Genomic DNA, 21,363 nt, shown 5'->3' with positions numbered 1-21,363 from the left:
TCCGAAAGCCAGCGTAAACAAGCTAGCAAGCTACGGAGTTTGACACCAATATATTTCTTGTAAAGTGTATAAAAAGGAATTTGGAAGCTGGACAAATAAGATGCCAAAAACCCACCACTTTCATGTGGTATTAGACAGAAAGGAGGAACTTTTCTTCACCTCCATTTGAAAACGTGGACGTTATCATCACTACTGTCTGATTACAATCAACGCAAGTCATCAGAATCAGGTAATACACCAACTTATATTCTAGTCTTCATGAAAGAAAGGAATCTATATGTTAAACATGCATGTATATTCATTAAAACACCTTTAACATGTAAACAAAAACAGCAAAATAAATACTTATAAATTATATACTGTATATATCAATGTATATATATACATATATATATATATATATATATATATATATGATATGAGTGTGCATGTTACTCATCAGTTACTCAGTACTTGAGTAGTTTTTTCACAACATACTTTTTACTTTTACTCAAGTAAATATTTGGGTGACTACTCCTTACTTTTACTTGAGTAATAAATCTCTAAAGTAACAGTACTCTTACTTGAGTACAATTTCTGGCTACTCTACCCACCTCTGCCAGCATGTCACCAACAAGACCCTAAGAGAGCTAACCCAACAGCTCCCAGCCTCTCGCCTCGCAGCAATGCGGCGAGTGCGCTGGTATGGCCATGTCATCCGCCTGCCGGGGGGAACACCCCACGCGCAAAATCCTGGACTTCAACCCGCAGCGAGCTGGCTGGAGACGCCTTAGAGGCGCCCCCAGCACTCGCTGGCTGGATGTATTAGCCCAGGACCTTAAGGCCTGCAATGTGACTATGGCACAAGCTCAACACCTTGCCCACAACAGACCCAGATGGAGAGACCTGGTTGCTATGGTCGGCTCTACGCGCCTTGAAGTGCAAGAGGACTAACATAACAATAACATTTAGTGGGCGTGATGCGGGTGATCTACTAAGACTGCGTGTGCAATTGATAAGTGCAAATGTGCCACAGACAGCCCTATTTATCGTATTTTTCCGACTATAAGGCGCACTTAAAATCCTTTCATTTTCTGAAAAATCGACAGTGCGCCTAATGTATGGAATAATTCTGGTTGTGCTCACCGACCTCAAAGCTATTTTATTTTGTACATGGTGTAATGATGAGTGTGAGCAGTAGATGGCAGTCACACATAAGAGATATGTGTAGACTGCAATATGACCCCAGTAAAGGCCTGGGATTAAAAGTCTCACCTTTTCTCCTTCCAAACAGCTACATTTTTGTTTCATCGGCCACAATACCCAGCAATTAGAGATGCCGATAAATGCTTTAAAATGTAATATCGGAAAATATAGGTATCGTTTTTTCATTTTTATTTTTTATTAAATCAACATAAAAAACACAAGATACACTTACAATTAGTGCACCAACCCAAAAAACCTCCCTTCCCCATTCACACAAAAGGGTTGTTTCTTTCTGTTATTAATATTCTGGTTCCTACATTATATATAGGGATGTCCCGATCCGATATTTGGATCGGATCGGCTGCCGATATTTGCCAAAAATTGCGTATCGGCAAGGCATGGGAAAATGCCGATCCAGTTCCGTGTTTTCCAAAGCACCGATTTAAATAATACATTCCACTTTTCTGCTGCTTCCTAATTTCCGTTCCGCATTTTCCAGCACACCTTCAACACATCTACAGGTCTGTGAATTCTCACGCAGTTGCTTTTAGCTGCTGGCATTACACGACAGGCTCTTCTCACTCTTTCCTGTGTCTCCCTCTCACAGACAGCAAGCGCACCTTCTTACACACGTCACATACTGTCACGACATATGTCACATACGTATACGTCCTCCCCGAGCAGAGAGGTAGCAGCATGGCTAACGTTAGCTGTGATGCTAGCGCAGCCGTGTGACCAACGTTCTCTCTAAGGTGCGCGCCTGTGCAATTGCAAACTGCTCAAGCGTCCTCTGCGCATAGCAAATCTATGCCACGCACAAAATCAAATAAAAAAATAAGCGCATAACAATTTTCGACACACGGACACGACAGAGAAAACAGTTTTCGTCATCATTGTTCAAATATTGTAACGTCTGTCGAGACGCTTATCTCCGTTCGGTGCCACACGTCCACACCATCAAAATGCTGAGGCAAAAATTTCCACATCAACACCGTATGAAAAAATTAGTGATTTTTTTAGTTGTGATTTCCTTCTCTGCATGAAAGTTTAAAAGTAGCATATATTAATGCAGTATGAAGAAGAATGTTTTAATGTAGACATGCAAGCCTTGAAAGAACATTTTGAAAATCAAGACTACATTTCCTGCAAATGGGTGCATTTCTACCCTATATTTTAACTTTAGATTTATTCTCATATCAAACTCTTTTGGCTGTCTTTTTGACACTTACATCCGGCGCCCCCCTCCACACCCTGGATTATAAATAATGTAAATAATTCAATGTGATTATCTTGTGTGATGACTGTATTATGATGATAGTATATATCTGATAGTATATATCTGTATCATGAATCAATTTAAGTGGACCCCGACTTAAACAAGTTGAAAAACTTATACGGGTGTTACCATTTAGTGGTTAATTGTACGGAATATGTACTTCACTGTGCAACCTACTAATAAAAGTCTCAATCAATCAATCAAAACACATAGAATCATCATCCTGCTGTGATTATATGCATCAAGTGTTCATTCAAGGCTAAGGCAAAATATCGAGATATATATCGTGTATCGCAATATGGCCTTAAAATATCGCAATATTAAAAAAAGGCCATATCGCCCAGCCCTAGTTCAATGATGCCATTTCTGTTTGTCATGTATAATTTTGTCTATTTTGTGTTTATCCTTGAATAAACAGGTCAGTTTCTTGTTACCAACCATTGTGTATTATTCAAACTCCCCTAATTCAGCTGGCTAGTTGTTATCAAGAGTACTAAAACCCTTTTCAACATGATTCTGACAACTAAGTAGGCTAAATAACTTTTTAACTTTAATACATGCTCGGATAGGCCAGTATCGGTCAGTATCGGTATCGGATCGGAAATGCAAAAACAATATCGGTATCGGATCGGAAGTGCAAAAACCTGGATCGGGACATCCCTAATTATATATCAATATATATCAATACAGTCTTCAAGGGATACAGTCCGTAAGCACACATGATTGTGCGTGCTGCTGGTCCACTAATAGTACTAACCTTTAACACTTAATTTGACTCATTTTCATTAATTACTAGTTTCTATGTAACTGTTTTTATATTGTAAGAAAATGTTTTTAATTTATTTATTTTAATTTTATTTTATTAATTTTTAAATAGGACCTTATCTTCACCATACCTGGTTGTCCAAATTAGGCATAATAATGTGTTAATTCCACGACTGTATATATCGGTATCGGTAATTAAAGAGTTGGACAATATCGGGATATCGGCAAAAAGCCATTATCGGACATCCCTTCCAGCAATATGTTTGGAGGAGAAAAGGTGAGGCCTTTAATCCCAGGAACACCATGCCGACCGTCGAGCATGGTGGTGATAGTATTATGCTCTGGGCCTGTTTTGCTGCCAATGGAACTAGTGCTTTACAGAGAGTAAATGGGACAATGAAAAAGGAGGATTACCTCCAAATTCTTCAGGACAAGCTAAAACCATCAGGAGGTTGGGTCTTGGGCACAGTTGGGTGTCCCAACAGGACAATGACCCCAAACACACGTCAAAAGTGGTAAAGGAATGGCTAAATCAGGCTAGAATGAAGGTTTTATAATGGCCTTCCCAAATTCCTGACTTAAACGTGTGGACAATGCTGAAGAAACAAGTCCATGTCAGAAAACCAACACATTTAGCTGAACTGCACCAATTTTGTCAAGAGGAGTGGTCAAAAATTCCACCAGAAGCTTGTGGATGGCTACCAAAAGCGCCTTATTGCAGGTGAACTTGCCAAGGGACATGTAAGCAAATATTAACATTGCTGTATGTATACTTTTGACCCTCACATTTTCAGTAGAGCCATAATAAATTCATAAAAGAAGCAAACTTCATGAATGAAACACATAAGAATTGTAGAAATGATTGGAAACTCAAGACAGCCATGACATTACCGTATTTTCCGCATTATAAGGCGCACCTAAAAACCTCCAATTTTCTCAAAAGCTGACAGTGCGCCTTATAATCCAGTGCGCCTTATATATGGATATTGAGCCACAACAGGTCTCGCAACTACGGGATGCATAACGTAACCCCAGCCTCTACTGTGGCGTCTATTCTATGCGCCTTATAATGCGGTGCGCCTTATATATGAACATAGTTTTAAAATAGGCCATTCATTGTAGGTGCGCCTTATAATCCGGTGCGTCTTATAGTGCGGAAAATACAGTATGTTCTTTACAAGTGTATGTCAACTTTTGACCACAACTGTATGTATTAGAGATGCGCGGTTTGCGGACACAACCGCGGAGTCCGCGGATTATCCGCGGGTCGGGCGGTTGAAATAAAAAAAAATTAGATTTTATCCGCGGGTCGGGTCGGGCGGTTGAAATAAAAAAAAATTAGATTTTAAATAGATTCAGGCGGGTGGCAGTTAAACCAATTCGGAAATATATATACATAGTTAAATGTTGTTACCCACATACGAAAAACGAGCAGGCACCTGCAGCATATGCCACAACAGAAGAAGAAAAAAAAAAGAGATGGCAACGCCGGCAGCAAACGTGGTACGCGACAAACTAAAAAAGGGAATACTAAAGACCAGGGGAAAAAAAGGCCAGAAAAGTACAGCGTGGACTCGTTTTTATGAGGTTGTAAATCAGGATGATAGTAATGCTGGCTACGTGATTTGCAAGAGCTGCGACGCTGTTTATGTCTACGACAGTCACAAAACCGGGACATCGAACATGGTGCATCACATTTGTGCAAAACCCCGAACCTCCACAAACACCCTGAGCATGAGCAGTTTCGTCCGCCGTGATCCCAGAAGAGTGCCGCAGGATGTTAAAACAAGATAGAACGCAGCTGCCTGCAGCAGTTTGAGTGGCGCGAGCGCGCTTGGAGGTGCGCTCAGCGCGGCTCCCAGATGATTGCGCACTGGTGTGCGTCTGGGCCGTGACAGCGTGGCACGCATTGAATGTCTCTGCTCCATTGGATCAGTCTACTTTCTTTAACAGGCAAAAGCTTTATAACCTCACTAATGCCTTGCATCGTCTATATTAGATATATAACAACGGGCGGGTGGCGGATGGCGGGCGATAGAGATGCGCGGTTTGCGGGCACAACCGCGGAGTCCGCGGATTATCCGCGGATCGGGCGGATGAAATTAAAAAAAAATAGATTTTATCCGCGGGTCGGGTCGGGCGGTTGAAATAAAAAAAAAATTAGATTTTAAATAGATTCAGGCGGGTGGCAATTAAACCAATTCGGAAATATATATACATAGTTAAATGTTGTTACCCACATACGAAAAACGAGCAGGCACCTGCAGCATATGCCACAACAGAAGAAAAAAAAAAAAAGAGATGGACACTTTTACGGAGCGGAGAAGGGACGCCTCGCCGGGGTCCGGGACCGAGGCCCCTTCCCCCGAGAGGGCCCCAACGGGAGCCGTAGCTGAGGCGATCCGCGAGAAGGGCCCGACGCACGTCCAGGGTCACCACCGCGCCCACCGCACCGACACCCCGCCTCGTCCGCCTTCGCCACGGCCGGCGTCACGCGCAGCAGGTAAGCAGCTTACCTGCCCGCCACCCCCGTGGCCGGGGGCTCGTAACAGGGGTCAATCCGCGCGCTCCGCCCGCGCAGCTTACCTGCCCGCCACCCCTGTTGCCGGGGTCACTCCGCGCGCAGTGCGCTCACGAAAGGGGTGGGGCTCACCCTGGTTGATATAGACAGCAGGACGGTGGCCATGGAAGTTGGAACCCGCTAAGGAGTGTGTAACAACCCACCTGCCGAATCAACTAGCCCTGAAAATGGATGGCGCTGGAGCGTCGGGCCCATATACCCGGCCATCGCCGGCAGCGAGACGCGCTTGGAGGTGCGCTCAGCGCGGCTCCCATATGATTGCGCACTGGTGTGCGTCTGGGTCGTGACAGCGTGGCACGCGAATGTCTGTGCTGCATTGGATCAGTCTCCTTTCTTTAACAGGCAAAAGCTTTATAACCTCACTAATGCCTTGCATCGTCTATATTAGATATATAACAACGGGCGGGTGCGGGCGGGTGCGGTTCTGATCAAATGTTAGATCGGGTGGATGGCGGATGGTTGACGACTTTCTGATGCGGTTGCGGATGAAATAATTGCCTATCCGCGCATCTCTAGTATGTATGTATGTATTTAAAATGCTAAATACAGATATTATGTATATTTGAAAACAAAACTGTGTTAATAATTACTCTAAAAATGTCATTTTTTTCACATAAAATGTAGATTTTTTTCTTTTTCCTCGGTCTGCAAATGGCACTCGGGCCACACTTTTGAAACCGCTGGCTTAAGTAGTGCAGTAAAAAAAAAGTTATTTTTTTTTTAGGATACTTACACTAACACCAGTTTCTCCACGGGGCCCCACGTCTCCTGGGAATCCATTCGGACCCTTTGGGATGGAAATGAGTCGATGGTTAATATAGACAGACCTTCTACTCGACAGTGTATCCTTCTGAAAACCAGCGTTCTCTGCAGTGGACATTTAGTGTTAGTCGATTAGTTTGTAATCTTAGAAAAAAAAAAATAGCCTTGTTATGCAAAAATAAAAATGGTTCTCTGAGCAAGACAAACGTACAAGATTGCCCTTAGGTCCATCGTCTCCTGGTGTTCCTCTAATTCCTGGAGGTCCGGCTGTACCAGAAGGTCCAGAGTCCCCCTTCTCTCCCACGTCTCCTTTAACGCCCTGCAAAGACGAACAAATGCAGCCATAAAGCTGAGAAGAAAGAAATACATCGAGCTTGAGCGAGGCGTTGACTCACAGCAGTGCCGGTCTCTCCAACGGACCCTGGGTCTCCAGCCTCACCGTCCTCACCCTAGAAAAGTTCAAAACAAATGTAATACTTATTTGCATAATTCTGATAGGACATGCTGACCTTTTCTCCAACAAGTCCTGGCTGACCAACTCCACCAGACAATCCCGCCGCGCCCTGAAAGACAGAAAATGGTAAATAATGTGCCAATCAGAGTTTTATGCCGCAGATTCCAATCATCCATGAGTGAGATTGGCCGAAACCAATCGCATGTATTTAAGGTGAGTACTATTGACAGTGGACTTGGAGAAGGCATTCGACCGTGTCCCTCGGGAAGTCCTGTGGGGAGTGCTCAGAGAGTATGGGGTATCGGACTGTCTGATTTTGGCGGTCCGCTCCCTGTATGATCAGTGCCAGAGCTTGGTCCGCATTGCCGGTAGTAAGTCGGACACGTTTCCAGTGAGGGTTGGACTCCGCCAAGGCTGCCCTTTGTCACCGATTCTGTTCATAACTTTTATGGACAGAATTTCTAGGCGTTGAGGTGATCTGGTTTGGTGGCTGCAGGATTAGGTCTCTGCTTTTTGCAGATGATGTGGTCCTGATGGCTTCATCTGGCCAGGATCTTCAGCTCTCGCTGGATCGGTTCGCAGCCGAGTGTGAAGCGACTGGGATGAGAATCAGCACCTCCAAGTCCGAGTCCATGGTTCTCGCCCGGAAAAGGGTGGAGTGCCATCTCCGGGTTGGGGAGGAGATCTTGCCCCAAGTGGAGGAGTTCAAGTACCTCGGAATCTTGTTCACGAGTGAGGGAAGAGTGGATCGTGAGATCGACAGGCGGATCGGTGCGGCGTCTTCAGTAATGCGGACGCTGTATCGATCCGTTGTGGTGAAGAAGGAGCTGAGCCGGAAGGCAAAACTCTCAATTTACCGGTCGATCTACGTTCCCATCCTCACCTATGGTCATGAGCTTTGGGTTATGACCGAAAGGACAAGATCACGGGTACAAGCGGCCGAAATGAGTTTCCTCCGCCGGGTGGCGGGGCTCTCCCTTAGAGATAGGGTGAGAAGCTCTGTCATCCGGGGGGAGCTCAAAGTAAAGCCGCTGCTCCTCCACATGGAGAGGAGCCAGATGAGGTGGTTCGGGCATCTGATCAGGATGCCACCCGAACGCCTCCCTAAGGAGGTGTTTAGGGCACGTCCGACCGGTAGGAGGCCGCGGGGAAGACCCAGGACACGTTGGGAAGACTATGTCTCCCGGCTGGCCTGGGAACGCCTCGGGGTCCCACAGGAAGAGCTGGACGAAGTGGCTGGGGAGAGGGAAGTCTGGGCTTCCCTGCTTAGGCTGCTGCCCCTGCGACCCGACCTCGGATAAGCGGAAGAAGATGGATGGATGGATGGATGGACTATTGACAGTGTGAAAATATCAACGCAATATTTTGAACCAGATCCTTATTGTCTTTTATTATACTGTTGGTGTTAAAGGGGAACATTATCACAATTTCAGAGGGGTTAAAACAATTAAAAATCAGTTCCCAGTGGCTTATTTTATTTTTCAAAGTTTTTTTCAAAATTTTACCCATCACGCAATATCCCTAAAAAAAGCTTCAAAGTGCCGGATTTTAACCATCGTTATATACACCCGTCCATTTTCCTGTGACGTCACATAGTGAAGCAAGCTATAGCGACATTAGCTCGGATTCAGACTCGGATTTCAGCGGCTTAAGCGATCCAACAGATTACGCATGTATTGAAACGGATGGTTGTAGTGCGGAGGCAGGTAGCGAAAACGAAATTGAAGAAGAAACTGAAGCTATTGAGCCATATCGGTTTGAACCGTATGCAAGCGAAACCGACGAAAAACGACACGAGAGAAAGCGAGGACGAATTCGGCGATCGCCTTCTAACCAACGATTGGTATGTGTTTGTTTGGCATTAAAGGAAACTAACAACTATGAACTAGGTTTACAGCATATGAAATACATTTGGCAACTACATGCACTTTGAGAGTGCAGACAGCCCATTTCAGGCGCGCTAAGAGCATATATTTTTCCACGATTTCAGCACTCAGGTTAACCATACCTAAATAGACACAAAATACTGCATTACACAAGACTACCCGAATGATTGAAAAAAATAAATGTTTTTAAGCTAAATTATTGGTAAACAGTTTATGTATAACAATTTACGTAAAACCGCGAGTAATGAATAAAGTTTCCATCAATTAATATATTCTGTAGACATACCCTCATACGCTCTCTTTTCCTGAAAGCTGATCCGTCCAGTTTTGGAGTTGATGTCAGCATCTGCTTTGAGTGTCGCAGGATATCCACACATTCTTGCCATCTCTGTCGTAGCATAGCTTTCGTCGGTAAAGTGTGCGGAACAAACGGCCGACCGTTTCGTCGGCTTTCCCCACAGCCTCGTATTTTGAACAAATTCCGTCCAATTTCTTGCCACTTTCGCATCTTTGGGCCACTGGTGCAACTTGAATCCGTCCCTGTTCGTGTTGTTACACCCTCCGACAACACACCGACGAAAGTGAGAAAATGGCGGATTGCTTCCCGTTGTGACGTCATCGCTCCGAGAGCGAATAATAGATTCACCCATTTAGAGTTCGGAAATCGGTTAAAAAAATATATGGTCTATTTTCTGCAACATCAAGGTATATATTGACGCTTACATAGCATACATGGCACCCCAAACCATCACTGATGGTGGAAACTTTACACTAGACTTCAGGCAACGTGGATCCTGTGCCTCTCCTGTCTTCCTCCAGACTCTGGGACCTCGATTTCCAAAGGAAATGCAAAATTTGTATGGTTGGGTGATGGTTTGGGGTGCCATGTCATCTGCTGGTGTCGGTCCACTCTGTTTCCTGAGATCCAGGGTCAACGCAGCCGTCTACCAGCAAGTTTTAGAGCACTTCATGCTTCCTGCTGCTGACCTGCTCAATGGAGATGGAGATTTCAAGTTCCAACAGGACTTGGCGCCTGCACACAGCGCAAAATCTACCCGTGCCTGGTTTACGGACCATGGTATTTCTGTTCTAAATTGGCCCGCCAACTCCCCTGACCTTAGCCCCATAGAAAATCTGTGGGGTATTGTGAAAAGGAAGATGCAGAATGCCAGACCCAAAAACGCAGAAGAGTTGAAGGCCACTATCAGAGCAACCTGGGCTCTCATAACACCTGAGCAGTGCCAGAAACTCATCGACTCCATGCCACGCCGCATTAACGCAGTAATTGAGGCAAAAGGAGCTCCAACCAAGTATTGAGTATTGTACATGCTCATATTTTTCATTTTCATACTTTTCAGTTGGCCAACATTTCTAAAAATCCCTTTTTTGTATTAGCCTTAAGTAATATTCTAATTTTGTGACACACGGAATTTTGGATTTTCATTTGTTGCCACTTCAAATCATCAAAATTAAATGAAATAAACATTTGAATGCATCAGTCTGTGTGCAATGAATAAATATAATGTACAAGTTACACCTTTTGAATGCAATTACTGAAATAAATCAAGTTTTTCAAAATATTCTAATTTACTGGCTTTTACCTGTAAATTAGTACCTGGAATCGGTAATTAAGAGTTGGACAATATCGGAATATCGGATATCTGCAAAGAAGCCATTATCGGAGTTCTCTATTTGAAAACTCTGCTTTTAATTTAGTCGAATCGGCAAATAAAAACAAGGTCAGCTTTGGACTATTTATTCCGTTTCCCATCTCTTTGGTTGTTCTACTTTTTGTGGTGTGTTTCAGCAGTTTTTGCCTCACAGGGGGGGGGAAAAAAAGGAACAAACTTTAAATGTCAGATTTGCTGTGTGGATGCAGTCTGAGGCAGGTGTTGTTTGTCGTCTTTGTCGAGCCTCGTATTTGCATTCAGGCTTACTAGAGCAAATAACAAAAAGCACGTCGCCGCTGAAGCCGAGTGACGCTTACACCCGTATAACTCCTTTTATGGCTCATGTGCCACCGCTGTCTCTCCAGCTCAGCTTACTGCACTCCCATGCTGAATAATTGAGCGCAGCGAGGCTGTAGATGGACAGCCATTACTGCGGTAAATATAACCGCCTCTCTGGGACGATAGTCTTAATACTGCTGAATGATTAATACAACTGTAAATATAACTCTGTGTCGGGGATTATATCCTTAGACACTCTTAATAATTCAAGTTGCAAAGATGCAGATGGCATCTGCGGACGAATGGAATGTAAACGTAAAGAAACCTGTCTAGACTGGATCATTCGATCAGGGGTGTTCAAACTTTTTTCCCACTGAGGGTCGCATACTGAATAATTAAAAAGATCGGGGGCCATTTTGATCAGCAGGGCCTGGGGAATCTGTGGTGGGCTCTCCTATTTCTGGGTCTGAGGTTGCCGAGGTAGTTAAAAAGCTCCTCGGTGGCAAGGCCCCGGGGGTGGATGAGATCCGCCCGGAGTTCCTTAAGGCTCTGGATGTTGTGAGGCTGTCTTGGTTGACAAGACTCTGCAACATCGCGTGGACATCGGGGGCGGTACCTCTGGATTGGCAGACCGGGGTGGTGGTTCCTCTCTTTAAGAAGGGGAACCGGAGGGTGTGTTCCAACTATCGTGGGATCACACTCCTCAGCCTTCCCGGTAAGGTCTATTCAGGTGTACTGGAGGGGAGACTACGCCGGATAGTCGAACCTCGGATTCAGGAGGAACAGTGTGGTTTTCGTCCTGGTCGTGGAACTGTGGACCAACTCTATACTCTCGGCAGGGTCCTTGAGGGTGCATGGGAGTTTGCCCAACCAGTCTACATGTGCTTTGTGGACTTGGAGAAGGCATTTGACCGTGTACCCCGGGAAGTCCTGTGGGGAGTGCTCAGAGAGTATGGGGTAACGGACTGTCTTATTGTGGCAGTTCGCTCCCTGTATGATCAGTGTCAGAGCTTGGTCCGCATTGCCGGCAGTAAGTCGGACACGTTTCCAGTGAGGGTTGGACTCCGCCAAGGCTGCCCTTTGTCACCGATTCTGTTCATAACCTTTATGGACAGAACTTCTAGGCGCAGTCAGGGCGTTGAGGGGATCTGGTTTGGTGGCTGCAGGATTAGGTCTCTGCTATTTGCAGATGATGTGGTCCTGATGGCTTCCTCTGGCCAGGATCTTCAGCTCTCACTGGATCGGTTCGCAGCCGAGTGTGAAGCGACTGGGATGAGAATCAGCACCTCCAAGTCCGAGTCCATGGTTCTCTCCCGGAAAAGGGTGGAGTGCCATCTCCGGGTTGGGGAGGAGATCTTGCCCCAAGTGGAGGAGTTCAAGTACCTCGGAGTCTTGTTCACGAGTGGGGGAAGAGTGGATCGTGAGATCGACAGGCGGATCGGTGCGGCATCTTCAGTAATGCAGACACTTTATCGATCCGTTGTGGTGAAGAAGGAGCTGAGCCGGAAGGCAAAGCTCTCAATTTACCGGTCGATCTACGTTCCCATCCTCACCTATGGTCATGAGCTTTGGGTTATGACCGAAAGGACAAGATCACGGGTACAAGCGGCCGAAATGAGTTTCCTCCGCCGGGTGGCGGGTCTCTCCCTTAGAGATAGGGTGAGAAGCTCTGTCATCCGGGAGGAGCTCAAAATAAAGCCGCTGCTCCTCCACATCGAGAGGAGCCAGATGAGGTGGTTCGGGCATCTGGTCAGGATGCCACCCGAACGCCTCCCTAGGTAGGTGTTTCGGGCACGTCCGACCGGTAGGAGGCCACGGGGAAGACCCAGGACACGCTGGGAAGACTATCTCTCCCGGCTGGCCTGGGATAGCCTCGGGATCCCCCGGGAGGAGCTGGACGAAGTGGCTGGGGAGAGGAAAGTCTGGGCTTCCCTGCTTAAGCTGCTGCCCCCGCGACCCGACCTCGGATAAGCGGAAGAAGATGGATGGATGGATGGAATAAACGGGCTGAAACCAACCTAAAAAGTTACACAGCAGCATCGGGCAAAGTTATAATTAAGTTTCACTTTTGCATCTGATAGCTCGTAACTGTGGTGCGTTCAATGACCCCTATTTAAACAGCACTAGGTTTTAAAGACAGGGGACTCTTAACCCCAGTCGATGAACTAACAATGATATAATAATGTGTTACAAAAAAGATCAATTAGAATAATACATATATAGAGAACATTAATTAAATCACAATTATTGAAATTTAACGATTTGGTGCATTTGCAAAAAAGCTAAAATTATGTATAAAGTGAACTATAACCTGCTAGCCAAGAATGTACAACAATTCTTCTATGCTCTTAACACTTAAAACCTTTAGCATTTCTGTATGTGGAATTAAATGATGGAATGGATTACACAAAGAAATCCAACAAAGCAGCAATATGATTCACTTTAAGAGACTGTACAACTAAGTGTTCACAAAGTACACACCCTAACCCTAACCCTTAACCCTAAACCCAACCCTAACCCTAACTCTACCCCTAACCAACTCTTTCTTTATGCCAAACCCTAACCCTAACCCCACCCCCAACCTTAACCAACTCTTTTTCTTTATGCCTAACCCTAACCCTAATCCTAATCCTAACCCTAACCCCAACCCTAGACCTAAACCTAACTCTACCCCTAACCAACTCTTTCTTTATGCCTAACCCTAACCCTAACCCCACCCCCAACCCTAACCCTAACCAACTCTTTTTCTTTATGCCTAACCCTAATCCTAATCCTAACCCTAACCCCAACCCCAACCCTAACTCTACCCCTAACCAACTCTTTCTTTATGCCTAACCCTAACCCTAACCCCAACCCTAACCAACTCTTTTTTCTTTATGCCTAACCCTAACCCTAATCCTAATCCTAACCCTAATCCTAACCCTAACCCCAACCCCAACCCTAACCCTAACTCTACCCCTAACCAACTCTTTCTTTATGCCTAACCCTAACCCTAACCCCACCCCCAACCCTAACCCTAACTAACTCTTTTTCTTTATGCCTAACCCTAATCCTAATCCTAACCCTAATCCTAACCCTAACCCCAACCCTAACCCTAACTCTACCCCTAACCAACTCTTTCTCTATGCCTAACCCTAACCCTAACCCCACCCCCAACCCTAACCCTAACCAACTCTTTTTTTCTTTATGCCTAACCCTGACCCTAATCCTAATCCTAACCCTAATCCTAACCCTAACCCCAACCAACTCTTTTTCTTTATGCCTAACCCTAACCCTAACCCTAACCAACTCTTTTTCTTTATGCCTAACCCTAACCCTAATCCTAACCCTAACCCCAACCCTAACTCTACCCCTAACCAACTCTTTCTTTATACCTAACCCTAACCCTAACCCCAACCCTAACCAACTCTTTTTTCTTTATGCCTAACCCTAACCCTAATCCTAATCCTAACCCTAATCCTAACCCTAACCCCAACCCCAACCCTAACCCTAACTCTACCCCTAACCAACTCTTTCTTTATGCCTAACCCTAACCCTAACCCCACCCCCAACCCTAACCCTAACTAACTCTTTTTCTTTATGCCTAACCCTAATCCTAATCCTAACCCTAATCCTAACCCTAACCCCAACCCTAACCCTAACTCTACCCCTAACCAACTCTTTCTCTATGCCTAACCCTAACCCTAACCCCACCCCAACCCTAACCCTAACCAACTCTTTCTTTATGCCTAACCCTAACCCTAACCCCAACCCTAACCAACTCTTTTTTCTTTATGCCTAACCCTAACCCTAATCCTAATCCTAACCCTAATCCTAACCCTAACCCCAACCCCAACCCTAACCCTAACTCTACCCCTAACCAACTCTTTCTTTATGCCTAACCCTAACCCTAACCCTAACCCCACCCCCAACCCTAACCCTAACTAACTCTTTTTCTTTATGCCTAACCCTGACCCTAATCCTAATCCTAACCCTAACCCCAACCAACTCTTTTTCTTTATGCCTAACCCTAACCCTAATCCTAACCGTAACCCCAACTCCAACCCTACCCCTACCCAAATATTTATTTATGCCTAACCCTAACCCCACCCCCAACCCTAGCCCTAACCCTAACCAACTCTTTTTCTTTATGCCTAACCCTAACCCTAACCCTAACCCCAACCCTAACCCTACCCAACTCTTTCTTTATGCCTAACCCTAACCCTAACCCCACCCCCAAACCTAACCCTAACCAACTCTTTTTCTTTATGCCTAACCCTAATCCTAATCCTAACCCTAATCCTAACCCCAACCCCAACCCTAACCCTAACTCTACCCCTAACCAACTATTTATTTATGCCTAACCCTAACCCTAACCCCACCCCCAACCCTAACCCTAACCAACTATTTTTCTTTATGCCTAACCCTAATACTAATCCTAACCCTAACCCCAACCCTAATCCTAACCGTAACCCCAACTCCAACCCTACCCCTACCCAAATATTTATTTATGCCTAACCCTAACCCCACCCCCAACCCTAGCCCTAACCCTAACCAACTCTTTTTCTTTATGCCTAACCCTAACCCTAATCCTAATCCTAACCCTAACCCCAACCCTAACCCTAACTCTACCCCTAACCAACTCTTTCTTTATGCCTAACCCTAACCCTAACCCCACCCCCAACCCTAACCAACTCTTTTCTTTATGCCTAACCCTAACCCTAATCCTAATCCTAACCCTAATCCTAACCCTAACCCCAACCCCAACCATAACCCTAACTCTACCCCTAACCAACTCTTTCTTTATGCTTAACCCTAACCCCACCCCCAACCCTAACCCTAACCAACTCTTTTTCTTTATGCCTAACCCTAACCCTAATCCTAACCCAAACCCCAACCCCAACCCTAACCCTAACCAACTCTTTTTCTTTATGCCTAACCCTAACCCTAACCGTAACCCCAACTCCAACCCTACCCCTTCCCAAATATTTATTTATGCCTAACCCTAACCCCACCCCCAACCCTAGCCCTAACCCTAACCAACTCTTTTTTCTTTATGCCTAACCCTAACCCTAATCCTAACCGTAACCCCAACTCCAACCCTACCCCTACCCAAATATTTATTTATGCCTAACCCTAACCCCACCCCCAACCCTAGGCCTAACCCTACACAACCCTTTTTCTTTATGCCTAACCCTAACCCTAATCCTAATCCTAACCCTAATCCTAACCCCAACCCTAACACTACCCCTAACCAACGCTTACTTTATGCCTAACCCTAACCCTAACCCCAACCCTAACCCTAACCAACTCTTTTTCTTTATGCCTAACCCTTATCCTTACCCTAACCAACTCTTTTCTTTATGCCTAACCCTAACCCTAACCCTAATCCTAACCGTAACCCCAACTCCAACCCTACCCAAATATTTATTTATGCCTAACCCTAACCCCACCCCCAACCCTAGCCCTAACCCTAACCAACTCTTTTTCTTTATGCCTAACCCTAATCCTAATCCTAACCCTAATCCTAACCCCAACCCTAACCCTAACTCTACCCCTAACCAACTCTTTCTTTATGCCTAACCCTAACCCCACCCCCAACCCTAACCCTAACCAACTCTTTTTCTTCATGCCTAACCCTAACCCTAACCCTAATCCTAATCCTAACCCCAACCCTACCCCTAACCAACTCTTTTTATTTATGCCTAACCCTAACCCTAACCCTAACTGTAACCCCACCTCCAACCCTACCCCTACCCAAATATTTATTTATGCCTAACCCTAACCCCACCCCCAACCCTAACCCTAACCAACTCTTTTACTTTATGCCTAACCCTAACCCTAATCCTAAACCTAACCCTAATCCTAACCCCAACCCTAACCCTAACCAACTCTTTTTACTTTATGCCTAACCCTAACCCTAACCCTAATCCTAACCCCAACCCCAACCCTAACCCAACTCTACCCCTAACCAACTCTTTCTCTATGCCTAACCCTAACCCTAACCCCACCCCAACCCTAACCCTAACCAACTCTTTCTTTATGCCTAACCCTAACCCTAACCCCAACCCTAACCAACTCTTTTTTCTTTATGCCTAACCCTAACCCTAATCCTAATCCTAACCCTAATCCTAACCCTAACCCCAACCCCAACCCTAACCCTAACTCTACCCCTAACCAACTCTTTCTTTATGCCTAACCCTAACCCTAACCCCACCCCCAACCCTAACCCTAACTAACTCTTTTTCTTTATGCCTAACCCTGACCCTAATCCTAATCCTAACCCTAACCCTAACCAACTCTTTCTTTATGCCTAACCCTAACCCTAACCCTAACCCCACCCCCAACCCTAACCCTAACTAACTCTTTTTCTTTATGCCTAACCCTGACCCTAATCCTAATCCTAACCCTAACCAACTCTTTTTCTTTATGCCTAACCCTAACCCTAATCCTAACCGTAACCCCAACTCCAACCCTACCCCTACCCAAATATTTATTTATGCCTAACCCTAACCCCACCCCCAACCCTAGCCCTAACCCTAACCAACTCTTTTTCTTTATGCCTAACCCTAACCCTAACCCTAACCCCAACCCTAACCCTACCCAACTCTTTCTTTATGCCTAACCCTAACCCTAACCCCACCCCCAAACCTAACCCTAACCAACTCTTTTTCTTTATGCCTAACCCTAATCCTAATCCTAACCCTAATCCTAACCCCAACCCCAACCCTAACCCTAACTCTACCCCTAACCAACTATTTATTTATGCCTAACCCTAACCCTAACCCCACCCCAACCCTAACCCTAACCAACTATTTTTCTTTATGCCTAACCCTAATACTAATCCTAACCCTAACCCCAACCCTAATCCTAACCGTAACCCCAACTCCAACCCTACCCCTACCCAAATATTTATTTATGCCTAACCCTAACCCCACCCCCAACCCTAGCCCTAACCCTAACCAACTCTTTTTCTTTATGCCTAACCCTAACCCTAATCTTAATCCTAACCCTAACCCCAACCCTAACCCTAACTCTACCCCTAACCAACTCTTTCTTTATGCCTAACCCTAACCCTAACCCCACCCCCAACCCTAACCAACTCTTTTCTTTATGCCTAACCCTAACCCTAATCCTAATCCTAACCCTAATCCTAACCCTAACCCCAACCCCAACCATAACCCTAACTCTACCCCTAACCAACTCTTTCTTTATGCTTAACCCTAACCCCACCCCCAACCCTAACCAACTCTTTTTCTTTATGCCTAACCCTAACCCTAATCCTAACCCAAACCCCAACCCCAACCCTAACCCTAACCAACTCTTTTTCTTTATGCCTAACCCTAACCCTAACCGTAACCCCAACTCCAACCCTACCCCTTCCCAAATATTTATTTATGCCTAACCCTAACCCCACCCCCAACCCTAGCCCTAACCCTAACCAACTCTTTTTCTTTATGCCTAACCCTAACCCTAACCCTAATCCTAACCGTAACCCCAACTCCAACCCTACCCCTACCCAAATATTTATTTATGCCTAACCCTAACCCCACCCCCAACCCTAGGCCTAACCCTACACAACCCTTTTTCTTTATGCCTAACCCTAACCCTAATCCTAATCCTAACCCTAATCCTAACCCCAACCCTAACACTACCCCTAACCAACGCTTACTTTATGCCTAACCCTAACCCTAACCCCAACCCTAACCCTAACCAACTCTTTTTCTTTATGCCTAACCCTTATCCTTACCCTAACCAACTCTTTTCTTTATGCCTAACCCTAACCCTAACCCTAATCCTAACCGTAACCCCAACTCCAATCCTACCCAAATATTTATTTATGCCTAACCCTAACCCCACCCCCAACCCTAGCCCTAACCCTAACCAACTCTTTTTCTTTATGCCTAACCCTAATCCTAATCCTAACCCTAATCCTAACCCCAACCCTAACTCTACCCCTAACCAACTCTTTCTTTATGCCTAACCCTAACCCCACCCCCAACCCTAACCCTAACCAACTCTTTTTCTTCATGCCTAACCCTAACCCTAACCCTAATCCTAATCCTAACCCCAACCCTACCCCTAACCAACTCTTTTTATTTATGCCTAACCCTAACCCTAACCCTAACTGTAACCCCAACTCCAACCCTACCCCTACCCAAATATTTATTTATGCCTAACCCTAACCCCACCCCCAACCCTAACCCTAACCAACTCTTTTACTTTATGCCTAACCCTAACCCTAATCCTAAACCTAACCCTAATCCTAACCCCAACCCTAACCCTAACCAACTCTTTTTACTTTATGCCTAACCCTAACCCTAACCCTAATCCTAACCCCAACCCCAACCCTAACCCAACTCTACCCCTAACCAACTCTTTCTTTATGCCTAACCCTAACCCCACCCCCAACCCTAACCCTAACCAACTATTTTTCTTTATGCCTAACCCTAACCCTAATCCTAATCCTAACCCTAATCCTAACCCCAACCCTAACCCTAACTCTACCCCTAACCAACTCTTTCTTTATGCCTAACCCTAACCCTAACCCCACCCCCAACCCTAACCAACACTTTTTCTTTATGCCTAACCCTAACCCTAACCCTAACCCTAACCCTAATCCTAATCCTAACCCTAATCCTAACCCTAACCAACCCTATTTCTTTATGCCTAACCCTAACCCTAATCCTAACCGTAACCCCAACCCTACCCCTACCCAAATATTTATTTATGCGTAACCCTAACCCCACCCCCAACCCTAGGCCTAACCCTAACCAACTCTTTTTCTTTATGCCTAACCCTAACCCTAATCCTAACCCTAATCCTAACCCCAACCCCAACCCTAACCCTAACTCTACCCCTAACCAACTCTTTCTTTATGCCTAACCCTAACCCTAACCCTAATCCTAATCCTAACCCTAACCCTAACCCCACCCCCAACCCTACCCCTAACCAACTCTTTCTTTATGTCTAACCCTAACCCTAACCCCACCCCCAACCCTAACCCTAACCAACCCTTTTTCTTTATGCCTAACCCTAACCCTAATCCTAATCCTAACCCTAACCCTAACCCCAACCCTAACCCTCAACCCTTTTTTTTTATTATTGAGACAAATATTATTTATATATTTAATATTTATTTATTTGTTCACTGTTTTGTTACAGAGATCAAGGAAATTGGATAACATTGCTATGGTATGAAAAGGGGCTAGGATTAAATAAACTCTGCTTCTTCCTACTCTCTTCCTACTGGGATCTGAGCCGAGGATGTCGTCGTGGCTTGTGCAGCCCTTTGAGACACTCGTGATTTAGGGCTATATAAATAAACATTGATTGATTGATTGATTGATCCTCTTTTTCGGACGTGCTGTAGTGAGAAACTGGAAATATAAGATGTATGGTATTGTAATCGTATGCATGTTCGAAATAAACCGACTCTATAAACTAACACAACCATATTTAGGTGAATAATGCCAGGTTTTATGTTTATTAAAACTGGCATGATGAGCATAGAATGCCAGATCCAATGATCGATCGACGGAAGTTTATACATGCAAGAGGGAACTGGTTCAATCACTACAGATGTCCGATAATGGCTTTTTTGCCGATATCCGATATTGTCCAACTCTTAATTACCGATTCCGATATCAACCGTCGTGGAATTAACACATTATTATGCCTAATTTTGTTGTGATGCCCCGCTGGATGCATTAAACAATGTAACAAGGTTTTCCAAAATAAATCAACTCAAGTTATGGAAAAAAAAAAATGCCAACATGGCACTGCCATATTCATTATTTAACATGCCTCAAAACAGCAGCTTGGAATTTGGGACATGCTCTCCCTGAGAGAGCATGAGGAGGTTGAGGTGGGGGAGGGGGTCTTTAGGGGGTAGCGGGGGGTGTATATTGTAGCGTCCCGGAAGAGTTAGTGCTGCAAGGGTTTCTGGGTATTTGTTCTGTTGTGTTTATGTTGTGTTACGGTGCGGATGTTCTCCCGAAATGTGTTTGTCATTCTTGTTTGGTGTGGGTTCACAGTGTGGCGCAAATTTGTAACAGTGTTCAAGTTGTTTATACGGCCACCCTCAGTGTGACCTGTATGGCTGTTGACCAAGTATGACTTGCATTCACTTGTGTGTGTGTGTGAAAAGCCGTAGATATTATGTGATTGGGCCGGCACGCAAAGGCAGTGCCTTTAAGGTTTATTGGCGCTCTGTACTTCTCCCTACGTCCGTGTACACAGCGGCGTTTTGAAAAGTCATAAATTTTTTCTTTTTGAAACCGATACCGATAATTTCCGATATTACATTTTAAAGCACTTATCGGCCGATAATATCGGCAGTCCGATATTATCGGACATCTCTACCAATCACATAATCTAGATCAGGGTTCGGCAACCCGCGGCTCTAGAGCCGCATGCGGCTCTTTAGCGCCGCCCTAGTGGCTCTCTGGAGCTTTTTCAAAAATGTATGAAAAATGGAAAAAGATGAGGGGGAAAAAAAATCTATTTTTTGTTTTAATATGGTT

The 21,363-nt window shown here is 45.1% G+C and overlaps 1 protein-coding gene across 1 annotated transcript in view; it reads right to left on the bottom strand.

Annotated features, from left to right (window-relative positions):
• col5a3a (collagen, type V, alpha 3a) overlaps positions 1-21,363 on the bottom strand; it is a 223,546-nt gene that overhangs the window by 30,574 nt on the left and 171,609 nt on the right. The window contains exons 46-49 of the mRNA XM_072916024.1: positions 7,079-7,132; positions 6,965-7,018; positions 6,781-6,888; positions 6,541-6,594 (exon numbers count right to left, since the gene is read on the bottom strand). Of these exons, the coding sequence (XP_072772125.1) occupies positions 6,541-6,594; positions 6,781-6,888; positions 6,965-7,018; positions 7,079-7,132 (270 nt within the window). The remainder of the gene's footprint in view (positions 1-6,540; positions 6,595-6,780; positions 6,889-6,964; positions 7,019-7,078; positions 7,133-21,363) is intronic.

The sequence above is a fragment of the Nerophis lumbriciformis genome, linkage group LG24 (genome assembly GCF_033978685.3).
Source record: "Nerophis lumbriciformis linkage group LG24, RoL_Nlum_v2.1, whole genome shotgun sequence".
In the NCBI taxonomy this organism is placed as follows: domain Eukaryota; kingdom Metazoa; phylum Chordata; class Actinopteri; order Syngnathiformes; family Syngnathidae; genus Nerophis; species Nerophis lumbriciformis.
Note: the sequence above shows the minus strand (reverse complement) of the source record. Positions and strands in the feature narration are given on the sequence as shown.